This window comes from Passer montanus, unplaced genomic scaffold (genome assembly GCF_014805655.1).
Source record: "Passer montanus isolate IOZ18808 unplaced genomic scaffold, ASM1480565v1 scaffold202, whole genome shotgun sequence".
NCBI classification, from domain to species: Eukaryota; Metazoa; Chordata; class Aves; order Passeriformes; family Passeridae; genus Passer; species Passer montanus.
This window is the reverse complement of record NW_024366615.1, coordinates 719,274-735,618: the sequence shown is the minus strand read 5'-3', so window position 1 is coordinate 735,618 and position 16,345 is coordinate 719,274. Positions and strand designations below refer to the sequence as shown.

Sequence of the window (16,345 nt, the reverse complement as noted above, 5' to 3'; positions counted from 1 at the left end):
GCAAGGTGGCCTTCCATCTGCACCACTGACGTGGCTGCTGGCATTAAATGAAACACTCAAATGCATTTCTAAGAGACAAAAGCAGGCCCAAATCAATGCAGCAGACAGAACAATCAGAGAGTTTATCCCCTTGCTCAAGCCAGATCACACACAGGGCAGAACTCTGAAGCAGACATGTAAGAATACACTAAGTACTTGTTTTATAGACAGGATGTGTTCAGGGCTGAGGCACTCCAGAGATGGCATGAGCCGTAAGCCTGGCACCACACACATCCCAGCACAGCTGCACTCAGAGCTGGGGCAGAGCCTGCCCACTGCTCCCTTCTCCAGGACAAACAGGATCCATTTCCTGGCTGTGACCACAGCAGCTTCCCCACCCTGACTCCACCAGCAATTCCACAGCCTGGCAGGACACAGGACTTTGCTATAGGCCACTGTGGGAATTAATTACTCTGCAATTTGTTCCCTCAGATGCAGCCAAGAGCACTCAGCTCAAAAACGCTCCACACTCAGAGCTACAGAGAGGAGCTGGCACAGCAGGGCCCGCAGCAGCCAGTCTGCCTTGCAGTTACACACTGCAGTTCTGGGCATTTATTCCTTTTCTGTGTGGGCTGGCAGAGATCAGCCCTGTCTTATAAACGTGCCTGTTACATCATGATGTTGGTCATACTGCTTTGAACATGAATGTAATTACAATCCTGTTGGTTTTTTCCCATTCTTTCCATTTATTCTTCTTTTGTATTTGTGTTATGATCACTCTGTCCCTGATCTGCCTTTACCCTTGAGTGTTGTCTTACAGACTCACACAGTGACAGAAGGGATCACCATTGTATTAGCAAGCCCTCAGACTGTATCAGGCAGTAAGAATTAGCTGGTTTTTCCCTGCTTAAATCTAGTTTGGTTATCTCCAGTTAAGCAAATCTACAACAAATTATTAGAAGCCATAGACATTGTTTGCTGCTTTCTTACGTGCAGAGAAAGCTGCACTGCTGCCAGGAAGAGAGAACCTGTTTGTGATGTTAGTTGTCTGCTTGCTACCAGTAATTGAGCTTTTAATTTTTTTATTTTTTTTTTTTTTAGGTTTTAATTTGGTAGCTATGCTTTCCACTTTTTCAATTTTTTTTTTATCACTTCATCAAGTAACACAAAGCTTGTCTCTATAATTTAGAGCTTTGATTGTTCTGGAGTGGCTTATTCACAATAGATTGCAATAGATAAATACTGAGAGCATCCAGAAATGCTGAATGGTCCCAGACCTGGCTGTTCAATATTCTGTTCCTTAGAATTTCTCCAGGGCTGCAATGTCCACCTTCAAACGCCATTCTTTCAGAGCTGTACAACAGAATTAGTCATCCATGACTTTCACCAGGCTCTACCTTGCCTCCTGTCCCAGGATTCAGAAGCCAAGAGCAGTGGGGATGCAGAGTTTCAAATCCCTACAGGGATGGCTGTCTATGATCCCAGTCTTTGGCTACCACTAGAGAATCATCACAGTCCTTTGAGCTAGAATAAAACAGACACCAGGTTGTAAATAAGTTTTAATAAAAATATTTGAACAAGGTATTGCAAAGGTTTTTACAGTAGCTGCTGGAATATCCAGCATTTAAGCAATTCATCTGGGCACAGTTACAAACCACAGAAAACGTAACAGGTTTTAGACGTTGCATGTGTTTTAGAAAGAATCAAATCTCCAGAGTCCCTCCTAAGATCTGCCTTCAAGGCACCTCTAGACAGGTTCCAGATTGTTCTGGTAAACTAAGCAGATGTAATAGTGTGAGTTACTTCTCAGCTCAACAATACCCAGCATGAGAAGATGTGCACACTCACAGTCAGGACAGAGCAGACAGGATGGCAGGAACACCGGGGATTTAGGAGCTCACTGGGTGTGGTTCTATCTGCAGGAGGCCCCACTGCACAGAGCCTTTCCCAAACTGAAAACAAAAAGACAGCTGTCAGATGCACAGACAAGTTCACCAAGGTTTGACCCTTTCCAGCACTGGAGTACAAGTCATCCTAGTGGAGGAACCACAATGATGGTTCTCCTGCACACCACACTGTAATTCCAGCAGTCTGCTCCACATCCAAAGGAACTTCCAGAGCTAAAAGCTACCAGAACTTAGGAACCTGCTGCTTCCAGAGCGATTACACACAAACCAGGACACTGGTGCACTGTTACAATCCCAGCAGTGTCTTTGCCTCCTCACTCTGTGCCAGGAGGGTTTCACTGGCATACTTCTGGAGCAGCTCCATCTTCTTTCTTCGTACAAGAGCTTCCTCAATCTGCAGGGACAAAAACAGGGTGGATTCAGCTCAGGTGAGATGCTGAAAACTCAGGTGCTCAGCTATACCACAACACTTGCTAATTTATGGAATACTTAGGGAGGTTTTGGAAATTCACAGGTGAAAAGTGTTACAGCATTTGCAAGGGGATTAAACAGCTGCAGAGTCAAGTCACAGAAATCACAAATTTAGGGCACTTTTACTGATGACCTGATGCAAATGAAGGTGTGTCTTGCAAAAGCCAGTGTGCATCTCTGCAGCTGAGTGCTGCTCTGCCTTACCTCCTGTTGAGTTGGCACTGGAACATGTGCAATAAATTTCTGTTGGCCATCTTCACCTTCTCTCTCCTTGCCACCTTCCTCATCAGACTGAAAAGCAAAAAAAGTTTATTTTCTATAGAGGTCATAAAAACCCCTTTTTTCTTTGCTTTGCCAGAAGGAACAAAGCATGGTCAACACTACAAACACAGCACTGAGTGAACAGGACCCAGCACCAAAAGAACACAAGGATCACATGCAGACCCTGCTCCTGGACACTTTCAGCATTACTGCTTCCATTTCTCATATGGCCTTTGCTCTGCTGTGGCATGGCCATGACTGTAAAGCTGTATTTCCTCCCCTTCCATAACTCTGGCTGCCACAGCAAAGCTGTGAACAGAAGAGGAGCCAGCTAAACAAGACAGCAAGTGCTTTAAAAATATGGATACCACTTCCCTGTACAGCTCTGTACTGCTTTGGTCCCACACCTAAGAGCTGGGCTTATGAACCATGGGATCATACAAATAAAATAGGTACTGCAGGAGCCACCAGATCCACCTGATGGATTCCCCCTTGCCCCCACAGGTCCTTGGCACAGTAACACCATGTCCAAGAGGGAAGCACAGAAGACTCATGGAAAGTCACATCACCTGAGCCACCCCCTACCTCTTCCTCCTGGACAGCATAGATGTTCTCTTCCTCCTCCTCCTCGCCTCTTGCAAGTCGTGCTTCTCTCTCCATCTTCCATTTTTCCACTGCTTCTGCTATAACTGGGGAGCAAAGGAAAATGGCAAGTGTGGCTGAAAGCCAGTCAGAGCAGCATGGTCTTATTGCCAGAGCTCTTCCAATGGACCTAAATCCTCTACAACAGATAAAAAGGTGCCTTAACTTCAGAGTCCATCACCACCCCTTGCTGGGCTGCTCTGTGCAGGTTTGGAATCTCACATACCTTTCTTCTCATGCTCCTGCTCCAGGGGCTCCAGAATCCCATCATCTTCATCCCTGTAGCCATAGTACTCAGCGTCGATGTCCTTCATGAGCTCAGCCCGAGTCTTCCGTGGGGGTGGCAGGGCTGCAAAAACACCACTGTCACCCACCAGGTCACCCCCACCACCTGCTGAGTGTCCCCAGCTTGTGCCAACCTCACAGCACCCACAGCTGCCTCATGCCAGCCAACACCCAGCACGATGGAGCTGCTGTCAGCACTGGGAGCACTGCTGTCACCCTCTGGCCTGCACAAACCAGTTCCAGCACATGACCCAATGGTTCCCCCATACCCTGGAGTATTTCCTGTCTTTGCCTCGCTTTCAGGCACAAACAATTTCCACTCATTCCATGACAAATCCCCCTACATCCAGTTTTTCATTATGAAAACTAATTCCTGCTTCTAAAATTATGTTCAACCCAACTTTCCCTTTTTCTAGTCCTGAACTCTGAGTAACATTTACAACTTCTCAATAAAGTTTGCCTCTTATGCCAGAATGTTTCTACAGGCCATCAGTCCTTACCATTTGGAATTCCCAGCAAAAACCAGTTTACTCTTTACTGTATTTCCTTAATTGAAAAAAGTCAAAGGTACTCTTAGCATTTAATTATCTGTGCTCAGTGTTTCACTGAGCTGACCTAAGACTTTCAGAAATGCTGTTACCAGCACTCCCCACAAACTACCACAGCATTTTATACTCAAGATATTCTGCTACACAGATTCATGCCTAGGAAGAGCTGCTCTTTACTTACGTTCCTTTTCAAAAAGCTCTCTAACTCCTGGCAAATCCTTTGCAGCCCCAAAGTATTTGTAGCCTCTGTTTCCTGGAACCTCTTTCCCTTCATGATCTAACATTTTCGGGCCAATCCTCTGAAAAATAAACAGAGTTCACAGTTTAAAACTTTCTTCTAACACAGCCAAACATTTTAGGGGCTGAATAAAAATAGCTCTGGCCAAGCCATCCATGGCTAACTGAATGTTATGTATTTTTCCCAGCAGTCACTTCACTTGTAAGCAGAACCACCATGCAGTACAACACATTCCACACTTACAGCATAATCTGGGCCTCCCAGCTCCTTTATTCTGTATTCCCAGTGTCCTTTCTCCCTCAGAAGTTTGTTTATTTCATCATTCAGGTCCCGAATTCTGAATTCACCCAATCCAGCTGTCAGAGAGGAAAAAAACCCAATAAATCAGGCAGCTCAGAAAAACACCAGAGGAATTTCAGAATTTATGCAATGGAAACAGCATAGTTCACATGAAATGGGATTTTTACTGTAACTGCTTATGACTGGATATTCAAAAAATAAAACATAGTTAGAAAAACCTTACCATTTTGGATCTGTGCCACTTTCTTGGAAATCTCCCCAATGATCTAGTCAAATAAGAACACAGAAATGAATTTCTAAATCAGTGGAGGGAACAAAGGAGACAGAGCCAGATTGTTTGAGAAAGGCATGGCAACAGGACAAGCAGCAATAAAACACAAATTGAAACTGGGGAAATTCTGATTAATTTCAAGGGGAAATAAATCATTAGGAAGATAATCAAACATTGGAACAGCAGCCCCAAAAACATGGAATCTAAATCCCTGAAGATATGAAAGACTCAGCAGGACATGGCCTCTCAACACTGAGAAGTACAATCTTAGAAAATGTTCTGTGATTTAACTGTCAGGGTACTGATGAGTGTGGAAACCCCTTGTAAGCAGGCTGTCTAAGCAGGAATTCCTATAGAATTAGAAAATCCACAGGTTGCCATTACCTGTCTCCTCCATTTCTCAGCCTTGGGCAGCTCATTACACTCTGACGCAAGGAAAGGCCTTCGCTCCTGTTGGACAGAAAACCACACACACTCACCATGGTCCCGCCGTGCCCTCAGCCCCTCAGTCCCGCCGAACGCGCTGTGCCCGCTGCAGCTCCACACCCCGGAACAGAACCCGGCCCCGCTCCCCAGTGCGCCTGCGCGCTCCGCTGGCGCAGGATGCGGTGACCCGCGCGGCGCATGCGCGCTGCCGGGCCCCGCTGGATGAACATGGAGGGCTCGGGAGCGGGGGGACCTTGGGGACACTGCAGTGCCACCCTGCCGCTGTCCCGGGCTGCTCCAGGCCCAGACAGCCTGCCCTGGGACACTGCCTCCCCTCCCTTACATGTAAAGAAGCTCCTTCCAATACCCGATCTAAATTTCCCTTCCGTTGTACCCACTGCCCCATGTCCGGTCGCCCAGTTCCCCAGGAACAGTCATTCTCTGTAACCACTTCATGAGTTTGCCATAGCAAATAAGGAAATACCTCAAGTATTAGTGAAAAAGATCAACATGAAACATACGAAGAATTGATTTTTCCCATGCCCCACAATGTATGAAATCACCACTTGCTTGCCCAGCTCCTGTTCACTGGGGGAAAACTGAACAGCAGCACCAATGTTCTCACAGAAAGATGACTAAGGAAGAGACATCTCCTTTTGAAGTAATTTTCTATTTCTGGAACTTACAGCCTGCTTTGTGTTCCTCAGCTTTTAAATCTTGGGGTTTTTTTGTATAAAAATATAGATTTTTAGAGGAAAACGCCACTTTGTAGTTGTCACTTAAGTCACAAAGACTTCCAAGTCTTTGTAATCAGAGGTCCAAACTTTACTGCTGTTTAACTAAGGTAATTGCGTGCAAAGACTTAATTTGTCCCAGCCCAGCAGGCTGAACCATCATGTGCTGTGTATCTGCACCACCCTGGTTCCTGAATTACCAGGAATGTTACCCCACAGTGACTGCAATGGTAACAGACACAAGTGCCAGTGCCAGTTCAGCTCTCCAGCACAGCTGCAGGTGCCAGTCTGGTACTGCTCCTGCAGGGACAGACACCACAGCCCTGTTCTCACTGCTACAGCACCCACGACTGGAAAGGAAAACCTTAGTGACAACTCACACGTGAGTCCAGCACAGCACCCCTGCCCCCAGCTGCAGATCCCACAGGATGTGCCCGGCTGGAGCACAGCCAGCAGCTCGGAACCCAGCGCTCACACCAGGTGCCAGCACACCCTTCTCCAGCTGCCTCAGGGTGAAGCACCCGTCACCACCCAAGAGTTCCTGCACACCAAGAATTGATTTACGGAGCGTGTGTGAAGATCCTCTCTCTATGAGCTCCCTTCCCAGCTGGTCACCGACCCCCCGTGAACCAGCACAGCCTCCAAGTGGATTTACGGAGCGTGTGTGAAGATCCTCTCTCTATCAGCTCCCCTCCCAGCTGGTCACCGACCCCTGTGAACCAGCACAGCCTGCAAGGACAGGTGGCTTAGGTTCTCAGTGCCACTGTGACAGCTCAAACACTGCTCTGACCTACTCAGAGTCTGGAACTCTCTGCACCTCCAGCAACACCCTCCTGTAGTGGTTTTTCCACTAAAGGCTTGAAGTGCACCAGCACAGCTGCAATCAGCCCCCATCCAGCCCCCACTCCCACAAACATGTGCAGACAGGACCTTAACATGAGACAGCAGAAAAGAAAAGGCCAAGCTGAACCTCCACATACCCCTTTTAATATGTTGTTTTGCACTGTGTACAGGAAAACCAAAAATAAACAAAAGGAACTTTAGCCAAACTCCCCTTCCTCCTCCAGCTTTATTGATAGTTTAAAATTACATTTTCTATGTTCTAGGACTTCAATTGCTCTTACCATCTTACTTTAAAAACCGATTACAAGCAAATGAAACTCAGTTGTCTAAGTGATATAGTATACAAAAATAACATCTTGATTTCTGTGAAAATGCATTTATTTGCAACTCCTGAATAGCTCCAAATTGTTTATGCTATGAGCACTGATGTCTGGGTTTCAGATTGACTTTGAGATATTTATTCAAAAGCTTCCCATTGCATTCTGTATCTCCAACATTAACATTCACTGACTGAATTACTGTTACTTTTAGATTTATTTCAGATTTCTCTCTCTCTCTCATGGCCATTAACAGGCATGTGCATCTTGTTTGTTTACTCCCACTCAGCTATATGCTCTAGGTAGGGCCTGATGCAGATATCACTTGGTGTTAACAGCTACTGAGGTCAGACAATCCAAGGCCATTGTAATAAAATAAAAGTTATGAGGAAGTTTAGACACTTCCAGAATTTCATTCCTCCTGCATAGGATCACTTCCCTGTAACCCAGAGAGGGTTTTTGCTGGTCTGACTCAACTCTTCCCACTCATCAATCCCTATTCACCAGTGGCACGGAAAGGGGGTTCTTTAACAAAGCATTATACATAACACCTCTACCAAACTAAACATAAACATTTTTGTAGTTAAATGCAGAAAGTTGATTTTTCCACCCCTTTCCTCCTTTTACACGGCAAGTAAAGCTCACTGGCCTGGGAGTAGCCTCTATCTGCCAACCTTTGGCCAGTGAAGAGGATTCAGAGAAAAATAATACAACCATCAATCAGAAAAAGGAGGGGCGACAAAGGAAAATAATTAGGCTGTAGCTTCAATTGTGCATTCCCGTGCAAGGTGCCCTGACTCGCCGCAGCGGTAGCAGTTGACTTCGCTGGTCTTGCTGCAGTTGATGGCTACATGGCCAGTTTCACCACACCTGCAAAAGCAAAGCTTCTGTCAGAACAGCCGCAACACTCACAGGAGCAATCCTACTCTGTCCAGGGCATTGTCTATTTCATTTTCATGCAATGCTAATTCTGCACTCAAGGCTTCTGTCACAGAATTCTCTGACAGGAAGCAAGTTTGTCTTCAGCAGAGCCATGAACTGCCCCCAAATTATCAACTCACATTAATCACTGTTCATGCCAGAACCACGGTTCATGAGCTTTGTGTGTTTGCAGGGTTTTTTCCAATTGTGTCCTGGGTTTTGCCTGTTCCCAATCTTATTATTGCAGTTTAGCCTTGTTTTGAGAATAATTAGTTTTAACTCAAATACACCATGTTCTCTCTCCTTCCTCCACAGAAGGGAATGTTGGTGGGGGTGAAGAATCCTGCTCTCAGGAACGTGCTGTTTCTGGTATATGCCTGCACTCAAAACCAGACAACGCTCTGAAGATGGCATTTCAAACTAATTTAACACCCACTTCTATTCACTGTTCCCATAAGCAAAGCATCTTCAGTGTGTTGCTGCAGGGGCTGGCTGTGCCAGTCAGCTGGGCAGTACAGCTGGGTTTGTTAGCTCTGGCAGAAGACACATGGTGCCTACCTCTGCTACAGCCAAGGACCTCCTGCTACTTTCTGCAAAAGGATAGGACCCTTTCTGCACAGCTCAACTGACCCAACACCTGCATTGGGTGGCCATCTAGAGATACATCCCAGAATCTCTACTCCACCTTGCTAGTAAGTGTTTAAGCCTTAGTTCTGAACAACAGTGGGTAACTGTTCAAACAAACTGTATTTCCTAACCAAAACCAGACACAAGTGCACCCAGCACAAGAGGTGCATCTCACAGCTGCCCCCTGTCAGTCCTTACCTGTAGCATTTCACTTTGGTGCAGTCTTTCTGAATGTGCCCAAACTCTCCACAAGAATAGCACTTCTGCTCGTCTGCGTGGTCGCAGTCGCGGGCCAGGTGGCCGGGCTTGCCACAGTTGTAGCAGCACTGCTCCCTCTCCCTCTTGGGCTCCTTGCAGTCCTTCGCAATGTGGCCACCTCTACCGCAGTTATAGCAGGCTTCCACAATAAGAAAAACATACCAAACAAGACTATAAAACCTTGGTAGCGCGAGGGGCAGCGTGCTGTGAGCAGGGCACATGCACAGCTTGCTCCCAGGGAAGCCCAGCACCCTTCTCTTCAGCCACAGAAGTGGCACTGAAGAGATGGAATATTTAGTGATACTTACCATCCTCCTGAAGGTCACAGTCCTTGGCAAGATGGCCAGACTCACCGCAGCGGTAACAGATATCCGGCAGAGACGAAGACATGAACTGGAAGCCTGCTTGAAATGGATAAAAGAAAAAAACAGGAGTAAATATTAAGTTCAAAATACTTTTAAGAATCAATCACAAACTGAATTGACAAGTATGCTTCACTTTAAGAGCCCCTGGCCAAACTCTTAGGTAGAGGCAAATTTTCCTGGTTCTTATTACCAATTAGGATTCTCAGCTTCTTCACTCAGGTTTGCCAGAGCCTGGTTTACTCACTGCACACAGCAGCCAGCTGGAGATCTGCTGTCCAAAGAAAGAGAACAGCACAGCCCCACTCACCTCTGCCACGGCTCCTCATGCCACGGCCACGGCCCATCCCAGTGGGGCACTCCCGGGCCCAGTGGCCAGTACGGCCACACTTGAAGCACTCGTTGCTGCTCATGGCTGCAGATCACCTGTCTGAACAAGAAAGACATTTCTGAGCACCTTCTGCTCCCCCAACCAAAGGCTACATTAAAATGAGAGCTTCAGAGGTTTCCCAGCCCCTCAGCAAAGGCACAGTGCAAACCACACAGGACCTGCAGCTAAGTCAGTACTTTCTTGTACAGTATTTGATCATGACCACTGAAACCACCTCAGAGGATACAAGTTCGACTCCACTTTGCTTTGAGTAAGAGCTTTGAACAGACAATGTGCTATGTAACTTTTAATTATTTTGTAGCCAACCTTTACTTCAAGAAATTCCAAAATGTGCAGGGAGAGGGAAAGAGAGAAGGAAATCCCTCTAACTACTGCAGTAGCAGCCTTAAGTCAATATCCCTTTCAGTAAAGCACCTTCTTCCTTGTTACTGAGAGTTAAACTCAAAAGCCAGACACTTAATCTCTACAAGTTATTTCCTCCTGGTAGTTGTTACATTTTCTCTTTAAGGACCTGCCTGGCAACTACTACCTGTACTGACTGGAAGCCAAGAATAGGCAGTACTAAACCTAAAGCATGCAAAAGCCCTTCAGCTTAACATTTGAAACCTTTAGGTCTTTTATGTCCTAAACAGCAGTTTAACTCTGAAAAGCCAAACTACAACTCATAATTAACCTATAGCTCAGGATGCATATTCCACTCCAGGTACACATGAAAGAAAATGTTTTCAGGTGTTAAGACAGCAGACACCTGCCAACTACGTAGAAGGCTAACTGGGCAAAACATCCTTAGAATGCTCTGGAAGCACCAGACAGGCAATTCTGACAGTCCAAACTGGGAATGCAGAGCAGTACTGCATGAGCAGAGCCAGGCTGCACAGCCCACAGTGGACAGGGCAGGTTCCAGACTGTGCTCACACTGCCACACCTCCCCGAGCTGCAGGACACTCATACAACACCTCCAGAGCCAGAGAGAAAAGAACAAGGAAGTTACACATCTAAACTGAAGTCTTTTTTAAAGCATGCTTTAAGACAAGTTTTAAATACACTGGTCTAAAAATATACATGTCAAGCTTTGTTTTGATGAAGTCTCCTGAAGTTTAAATACCTCACATACGCTCTCCCAATTTATTACTCTTTACCCAACAGAAGCAGAATCATTATCTGGCATGTTTCACAGTTTACCTGATCCCCCTTCAAGGTAATCCCCCTGTAACCCTGCAGTTTATTCATGTTACAGAATGATTCCCCTCCTCCCAGACCTCCAGCATCCCAGAAGTTGAGTCTTGAAGAAAGCCACTACAGAAGGAACCAGAATTAGCTCTTAAATACAAAGTGTGCATCTAAACATTAATTGTCATTTAGCTATTTCCAAAGTACCTCAATGTTTCACAAATTTAGTGTGGATTTTTATCCACTCCTCCCTTGAAACAGTTCCTCTTTCTGATGGTCTTCCTGCACAGAAATGGTTATTCCAACCATAGTAATGGGTGAGAGTTTAAAATACAAGAGGTCCATACTCTAGCATGTCATCTCTGTAATCCCACAACTACCAGCTGGACCAGATGATGATGGATTTTTCCCTCCAAATGAAAGATGGCCAGATTAGGGTTAGGAATGAAAATCTGCAAGACTGTAGACACATCTAAACAAAGCACTTGGAGAGATTCACTGATTTCACACATAACCCAGTGTTCTCTCTGCTTCATTTCAGTGTTCAGGATTTCCAGCGCCTTCCGAGGCCAGCCAGGGCTGAGCACAGCCCGCTCTGCTGGCAGCAGCTGGCACTCACTGTGCCATTGTTTATGCCTGTTTTCATAGCAACCGTGTTGACACTGCAGAACAGGAAAAACACAGGCACAGCCAACGGCAGGAGCCGCGCTCAGGCACCACAGTGGATGCTGCTTTCCATCCGCAAGAGGGCCAAAATGGGGGTCTCTAAATTTTATATATATATATTTTTTTTTTTCCTTCACTTCATTATAACAGTCCCCACATTAAAGCATTATCAAATGGCAACATGAAATCTATTAAAAAGAGCAAAATAGTAGGCACCAGCTGTCAGAGACCCGCAGCACATCTGAAGACACTTCACTCCCAACCATGAAGGAGACTCCAGCAGATGATAGGGCTGAGACCTGCTGGCAGTGCCCCACAGGAAGCAGCCAGGTTAACACATGGCAAAAGACAAATGTCTGACAGGTGAGCCAGACCTGCTCCAGATGCACAGTGGGGGAGCTTTCGGACCAAGATTAATGGCAACCTACAGCTAGTCTGTCCTTCTGCCAGGCCAGGTCAGCAGCTGCAGGAGGGACAAAAGCTCACTCCTCACTGCCCCAAAGGAATGTCAATACACAAGTTTTACATCTGGTTCAGATGTTTTTCCTTTTTAACTGCCCCTTCGAAAGGAAAACCTCAAGTTTCTCTTCCTCTGCTATACAGCAAATTGGTAAATGTTACACAAACTGAAGCAGAAATCTAAAGTCAAACACCAGTCTCTGTGCAAGGATCCTTCCAGACTGAGATTCATTTAAACACATCTTCAGAGGCCCCTTTCCCCACCCTGAGCTCAACAGCAGTGGAAGGTTACAGCTGCCATACAAATGTATTACAGAGCATGCTGCTTCATCCTCAGATCCCTTAAACACATCCAAACAGTTTGCCTGAAGTTCCTCTCCACCAGTATTTCCATGTTAAACTTCTGCATCCTTCCTGTGAATGATCTGGAACTGCAAATGGGTTCACCAGTGAGAGGTGGCTGCAGCTGACACTGGCTTTACTTGCCTGCATCCTAACAAGCCTAACACAGGACAGAATTCCCCAGCAGTGTGAACTGTAATGAGTCAGATTTCAGAGAAAGCCAACAGCCACCTTCAAGGAGCAACATCCAGAAAAGGCTGGTTCAGAAGACAAGCCCTTAAATGGAGAGCCTCTAAGCACTCTGGACACCATTACAATTTTCAGTTACTTCCAAGGGAAAAAAATGAGCACAGTAAAAACCACCCAACTTCAAACACTTCTCTGTTAGTCAATAGCCCTCCATTTTGTCATCACAGGCAAGTTTCCAGCAGCTCCTTTTATCTATCAAGGCCACCTTAAGTAAGCCTTCTGTAAGAAAGCTACCTAAGTCTTCTTGGAAGGTTTTCAGTCCCAGCTATCACTGTTTTCAGCAGCTCAGATGTGTTACACAAAGCAGCCTGTCCTGTCTGTCCATGTGTCATCATCCCCTCCCTTCTTACACACCAGAACCAGATTTTTACCTCACCAGGGCAGGAAAAGTGGTAATGGAAAACAGATCACAACTACAGCCTCATGTAGCATTTCTGAGACAGGTCAAATTCTGCAAGCTACAGCAAGGCACTGCCTCCTGGATTAGCTCCCAAAAGTCGTCCAAAAACTCAAGTCCAGTTGTGCTTTCTTACCTCAAACCTTACCTTTCTAGAGAAGGGAGAAGGCAGTTACTTACCTAAACTCCTCCTAAAGACCTCTGTAACTTCAGCTGGAAGCTGAAACATTATTCAGAATGAATTTCAGACCTTGTTCTATGTGGTGGCCATACTGCTAAACAGCAGGGAGTGATGACAAAGATCCCTGTGGCACCACAGCACTTTCCCAGGTCACGTCTGAAGTTTTTGAGTGCAACTTGAGCACTAAACTTCAAAGTGGGAAATGCTTGATGATTCTCCTAGTTGTAGGAGACACCTCTGACACAAGAAGTTTCCTGTCTCATACTCTGTTTTTCCGTGGCTTTGCAGTTAATACATATTCAAGACTCTCTTAGAACAGGAGAGGTGCTATTAATCTCCAGCCTTCATGCATGAGATTCAGCAACATTCAGCTCTGTTTCAGTAGTCCTTCTCGACCTGATGATGTAAAACACTGCCACAAAGGTCCCCTGTAACAGTTCTTATTTTACATGGCTTTTAGCCTAGATGCCCTCCAAAGAAGATTGTTAACAAACTAAAATACAACTAACTTGGCTCCCCATAATGAAAAGAAGCTGAACTTCACCTCTAAGATCACTCAGGGTTGTTCTGGTTACCAGCAGTTCCTTAGGATCCAACAGAACAGGGATCACTCTACTTCAGTGCTTCTTCTGACCTACAAGCAGCACAGCAGCCGCTATCAGCAGGACTTCACTCCTTCCAAGCACAGAGCAGATAAAAGCCACTGCTCCAGCCAGGCAGCTCTAGCAGGGGTTGGGAAATCAGCAGGGCCTTCCCAGGTGGCTGTGACCAACGCACAGCACCACACCTGAATTGGACAAGCCAGAGCCCAGCGTGATGAAACCCCAACGTGACAGGAAGTACAGCCCTGCTGTCCTCTGGAGCACTCAAGAGGCAGAAAGGCCTGCTAATCATAAGCTAGTGTTTTGTTTCCAAAGAGAAGTCAAAGCATTACTCATTTTACAAGAAATACCATCCGTGAGTTTTTATTTCCCAAGCAACATGTTGTAAAAATTCCTGAACACAGGACACAGGACAAATTCCTGAACACAGGACACATGACTGTCACCAAAGCATTTAGCAGTTTATTTCCACACTGTAGCCTGAAAACCTGCTACAGCAGTTAGTGATGCTCCTGTCTCCCTCTTCTGTTCTCAGCAGAACAAGACACAAAATTAAGTATTCTGACCAGTAGGTCATAACACCCCAATTCTGAACTAAATTAGTCTGAAAACTCAAGGAAATCTGCCGAGTGAAAAGCTAATCCCTACGCCCCATTTAGGACCCCTCAATTCATGTCACAGCCAGGCTGTGAAATGCTGAACATTAACTAAGACTCAAGAGGGGACAGAAACCAGGCCAAAAGGACATCATGACTCCACTTAGACAAGTAATTCTTAGATATCCCTGTTGACACAAACAAGAAAGAGAACAAAAGTTCATCAAGGAGTGACTCAGTGGCACTTTCTGCCTATCCATACTACTTAATATGGAAAGGGCTAGACCCTATTGAACAAATATGCACATTTTACCACCTTCCTCTTTAATTTTTATGTCTATCTGTATGAAATTTTAAACTTAAAACACCCCGAGCAACATGTGAGACTTTAAACACAACATTCAGCCCAGGCATTAACGAAGTTAGTTGAAATGGCAGGTTAAACCTGTAACTCTCAGGACTGCTGCACAGCTCTAGTGAACCTATTTCACCTCTTCCCTTTGAGGACGGATGCAGGATTGCTACTCTACGCAAGTCTGCACTGAAGAACGAAACACGGACTAGCAAGCCCATGCTGCGTGGCAATGGGGTCACGTTGCGTGCACGCAGGAAATCAGAACTCACTATTAGCTTTAATAAACGCTGTGACAATGCCGCCTCCTAAATGACTAACAGCGGTTACTTGAGAACTACGCCAGACAGGAACTCAAATAAAAAGGCCGCCGCGCAGCCCGCGATCTGCAGATGGCACAGACCATTTTTCCTATCCATTTATAGGTCACATTTGGATTTAGAGCAGGCCGCCATCCGTGCCTGTGGCAGGAGCAAACAGTTGCGACACCTCGACCCTCCGGCAGCGCCCCACACGTGGGCAACCACGTGGTGCGCGGGCCGCGGCCGAGCTGGGCCCCGCCGACGGGACTCTAGCGGGGACTCAATATTAAATTGAGAAAAAAAAGAGAAATAACTATTTAACGAAGAAATGATTTGATTCCAGTGCGCTCTCCGCAGTCCCCAGACCCACAGGACGTTCTTTACCCCAAACTCGCTGGCTCACGGGCGGGCCGGCCGCGCTCCCCCTCCCCACGCCCAGGCGGCCACGTGCAGCGCTGCCCCGGCCCCGCCGCCCCCGGCCAAGAGACCGAGCGCGAGGCGCCTCCGGGCCGCGCCTGGGCCGAGCAGAGCGGCTCCCCCCTCGCCCAGCGCCCCGGCCTGCCTCCCCCGGGCGGCGCAGGCTCCCTGGGCGCTCCCGGAACCCAGACCTGACTCACCCGCCGCCGCCCTCTCCAGGCCCGCGGCCCTCACGGCTCTAACGGCCTTCGCGGCCTCCCCAGCGCGCTGCGGGGCCGGGAATGGCGCCCGCGCCCGCCCGGCCGTACTTTCCCGCGCGCTAGGCCGGAGTGCGCCAGCGCAATCACCGTCCCGCGCAGCGCCCTCGCTGCCGCCTCGGGGCCCCGCGGGACCCCCGGCCGCTTCCCTGCGGTCCCCTGGCGGCCCCCCGGCCGTACCTGCGGTCCGGTTCCCCGCGGCCGCGGCCCCCGCACGACTCAGCTGCGCTCGCCCGCTCGGCCCCACCGGTCCCCTGCCTGCGCCACACGCGGTGTGCACACGGCCCGTCGGCTCACCCCGCCCCGCCGCTGTGCGCACGGCTCGCCGGAGCCCGCCTCGGCCAATGGGCGCAGAGCGGCGCTGCGGAGCGGCCAATGGGAGCGGCGGACGGGGACACCCAACCGTGGCGGCCGGGCAGTGGGCGGGGCGCGCCTCCCGCGCGCTGGCCGGGGGCGGGCGGGCGCGGGGGCTATGGCGGCTCGCTGCTCGCGCTGCCTCCCCGTGACTCACCTCCCCTTTCTGTCCGCGCCGCGCACAGCGCAGCCCCGGCAGCGGCGGCGCGTACCGCACACT

The 16,345-nt window shown here is 47.8% G+C and overlaps 2 protein-coding genes across 5 annotated transcripts; both read right to left on the bottom strand.

The window, feature by feature from the left end:
• Window positions 1-1,525: 1,525 nt before the first annotated feature.
• LOC120501776 (pre-mRNA-splicing factor ISY1 homolog) lies at window positions 1,526-5,893 on the bottom strand. The gene is given in 9 exon segments (XM_039708455.1): window positions 1,526-2,280; window positions 2,562-2,648; window positions 3,204-3,307; window positions 3,487-3,609; window positions 4,275-4,392; window positions 4,575-4,687; window positions 4,855-4,897; window positions 5,287-5,466; window positions 5,468-5,893. Coding segments are annotated over 9 exon segments (1,143 nt in total). The 5' UTR covers window positions 5,735-5,893; the 3' UTR covers window positions 1,526-2,172.
• Window positions 5,894-7,027: 1,134 nt separating this feature from the next.
• LOC120501773 (CCHC-type zinc finger nucleic acid binding protein) lies at window positions 7,028-16,106 on the bottom strand. Of its 4 annotated transcripts, none has more exons than XM_039708447.1 (5): window positions 15,952-16,106; window positions 9,701-9,820; window positions 9,337-9,432; window positions 8,969-9,170; window positions 7,028-8,092 (listed from the first exon to the last, which is right to left on the bottom strand). In XM_039708447.1, the coding sequence occupies exons 2-5, from the start codon at window positions 9,801-9,803 to the stop codon at window positions 7,975-7,977; spliced, it is 519 nt and encodes a 172-aa protein (XP_039564381.1). In that variant the 5' UTR covers window positions 9,804-9,820; window positions 15,952-16,106; the 3' UTR covers window positions 7,028-7,974. The 4 variants fall into 4 exon arrangements, with proteins under 4 accessions (XP_039564381.1, XP_039564383.1, XP_039564382.1 ...); XM_039708449.1 differs by having other exon boundaries at window positions 8,969-9,167; window positions 15,952-16,105; XM_039708448.1 differs by having other exon boundaries at window positions 9,337-9,429; window positions 15,952-16,105.
• Window positions 16,107-16,345: the final 239 nt, after the last annotated feature.

Bases quoted from the DNA above. Each gene is read 5' to 3' on its own strand.
- LOC120501773 (XM_039708447.1), bottom strand. From the start codon at position 9,803: ATGAGCAGCAACGAGTGCTTCAAGTGTGGCCGTACTGGCCACTGGGCC. The intron at 9,433-9,700 runs GTGAGTGGGGCT...ATCCATTTCAAG, and splicing joins CATGAGGAGCCGTGGCAGAG to CAGGCTTCCAGTTCATGTCT. The intron at 9,171-9,336 runs GTAAGTATCACT...TTCTTATTGTGG, and splicing joins CTGTGACCTTCAGGAGGATG to AAGCCTGCTATAACTGCGGT.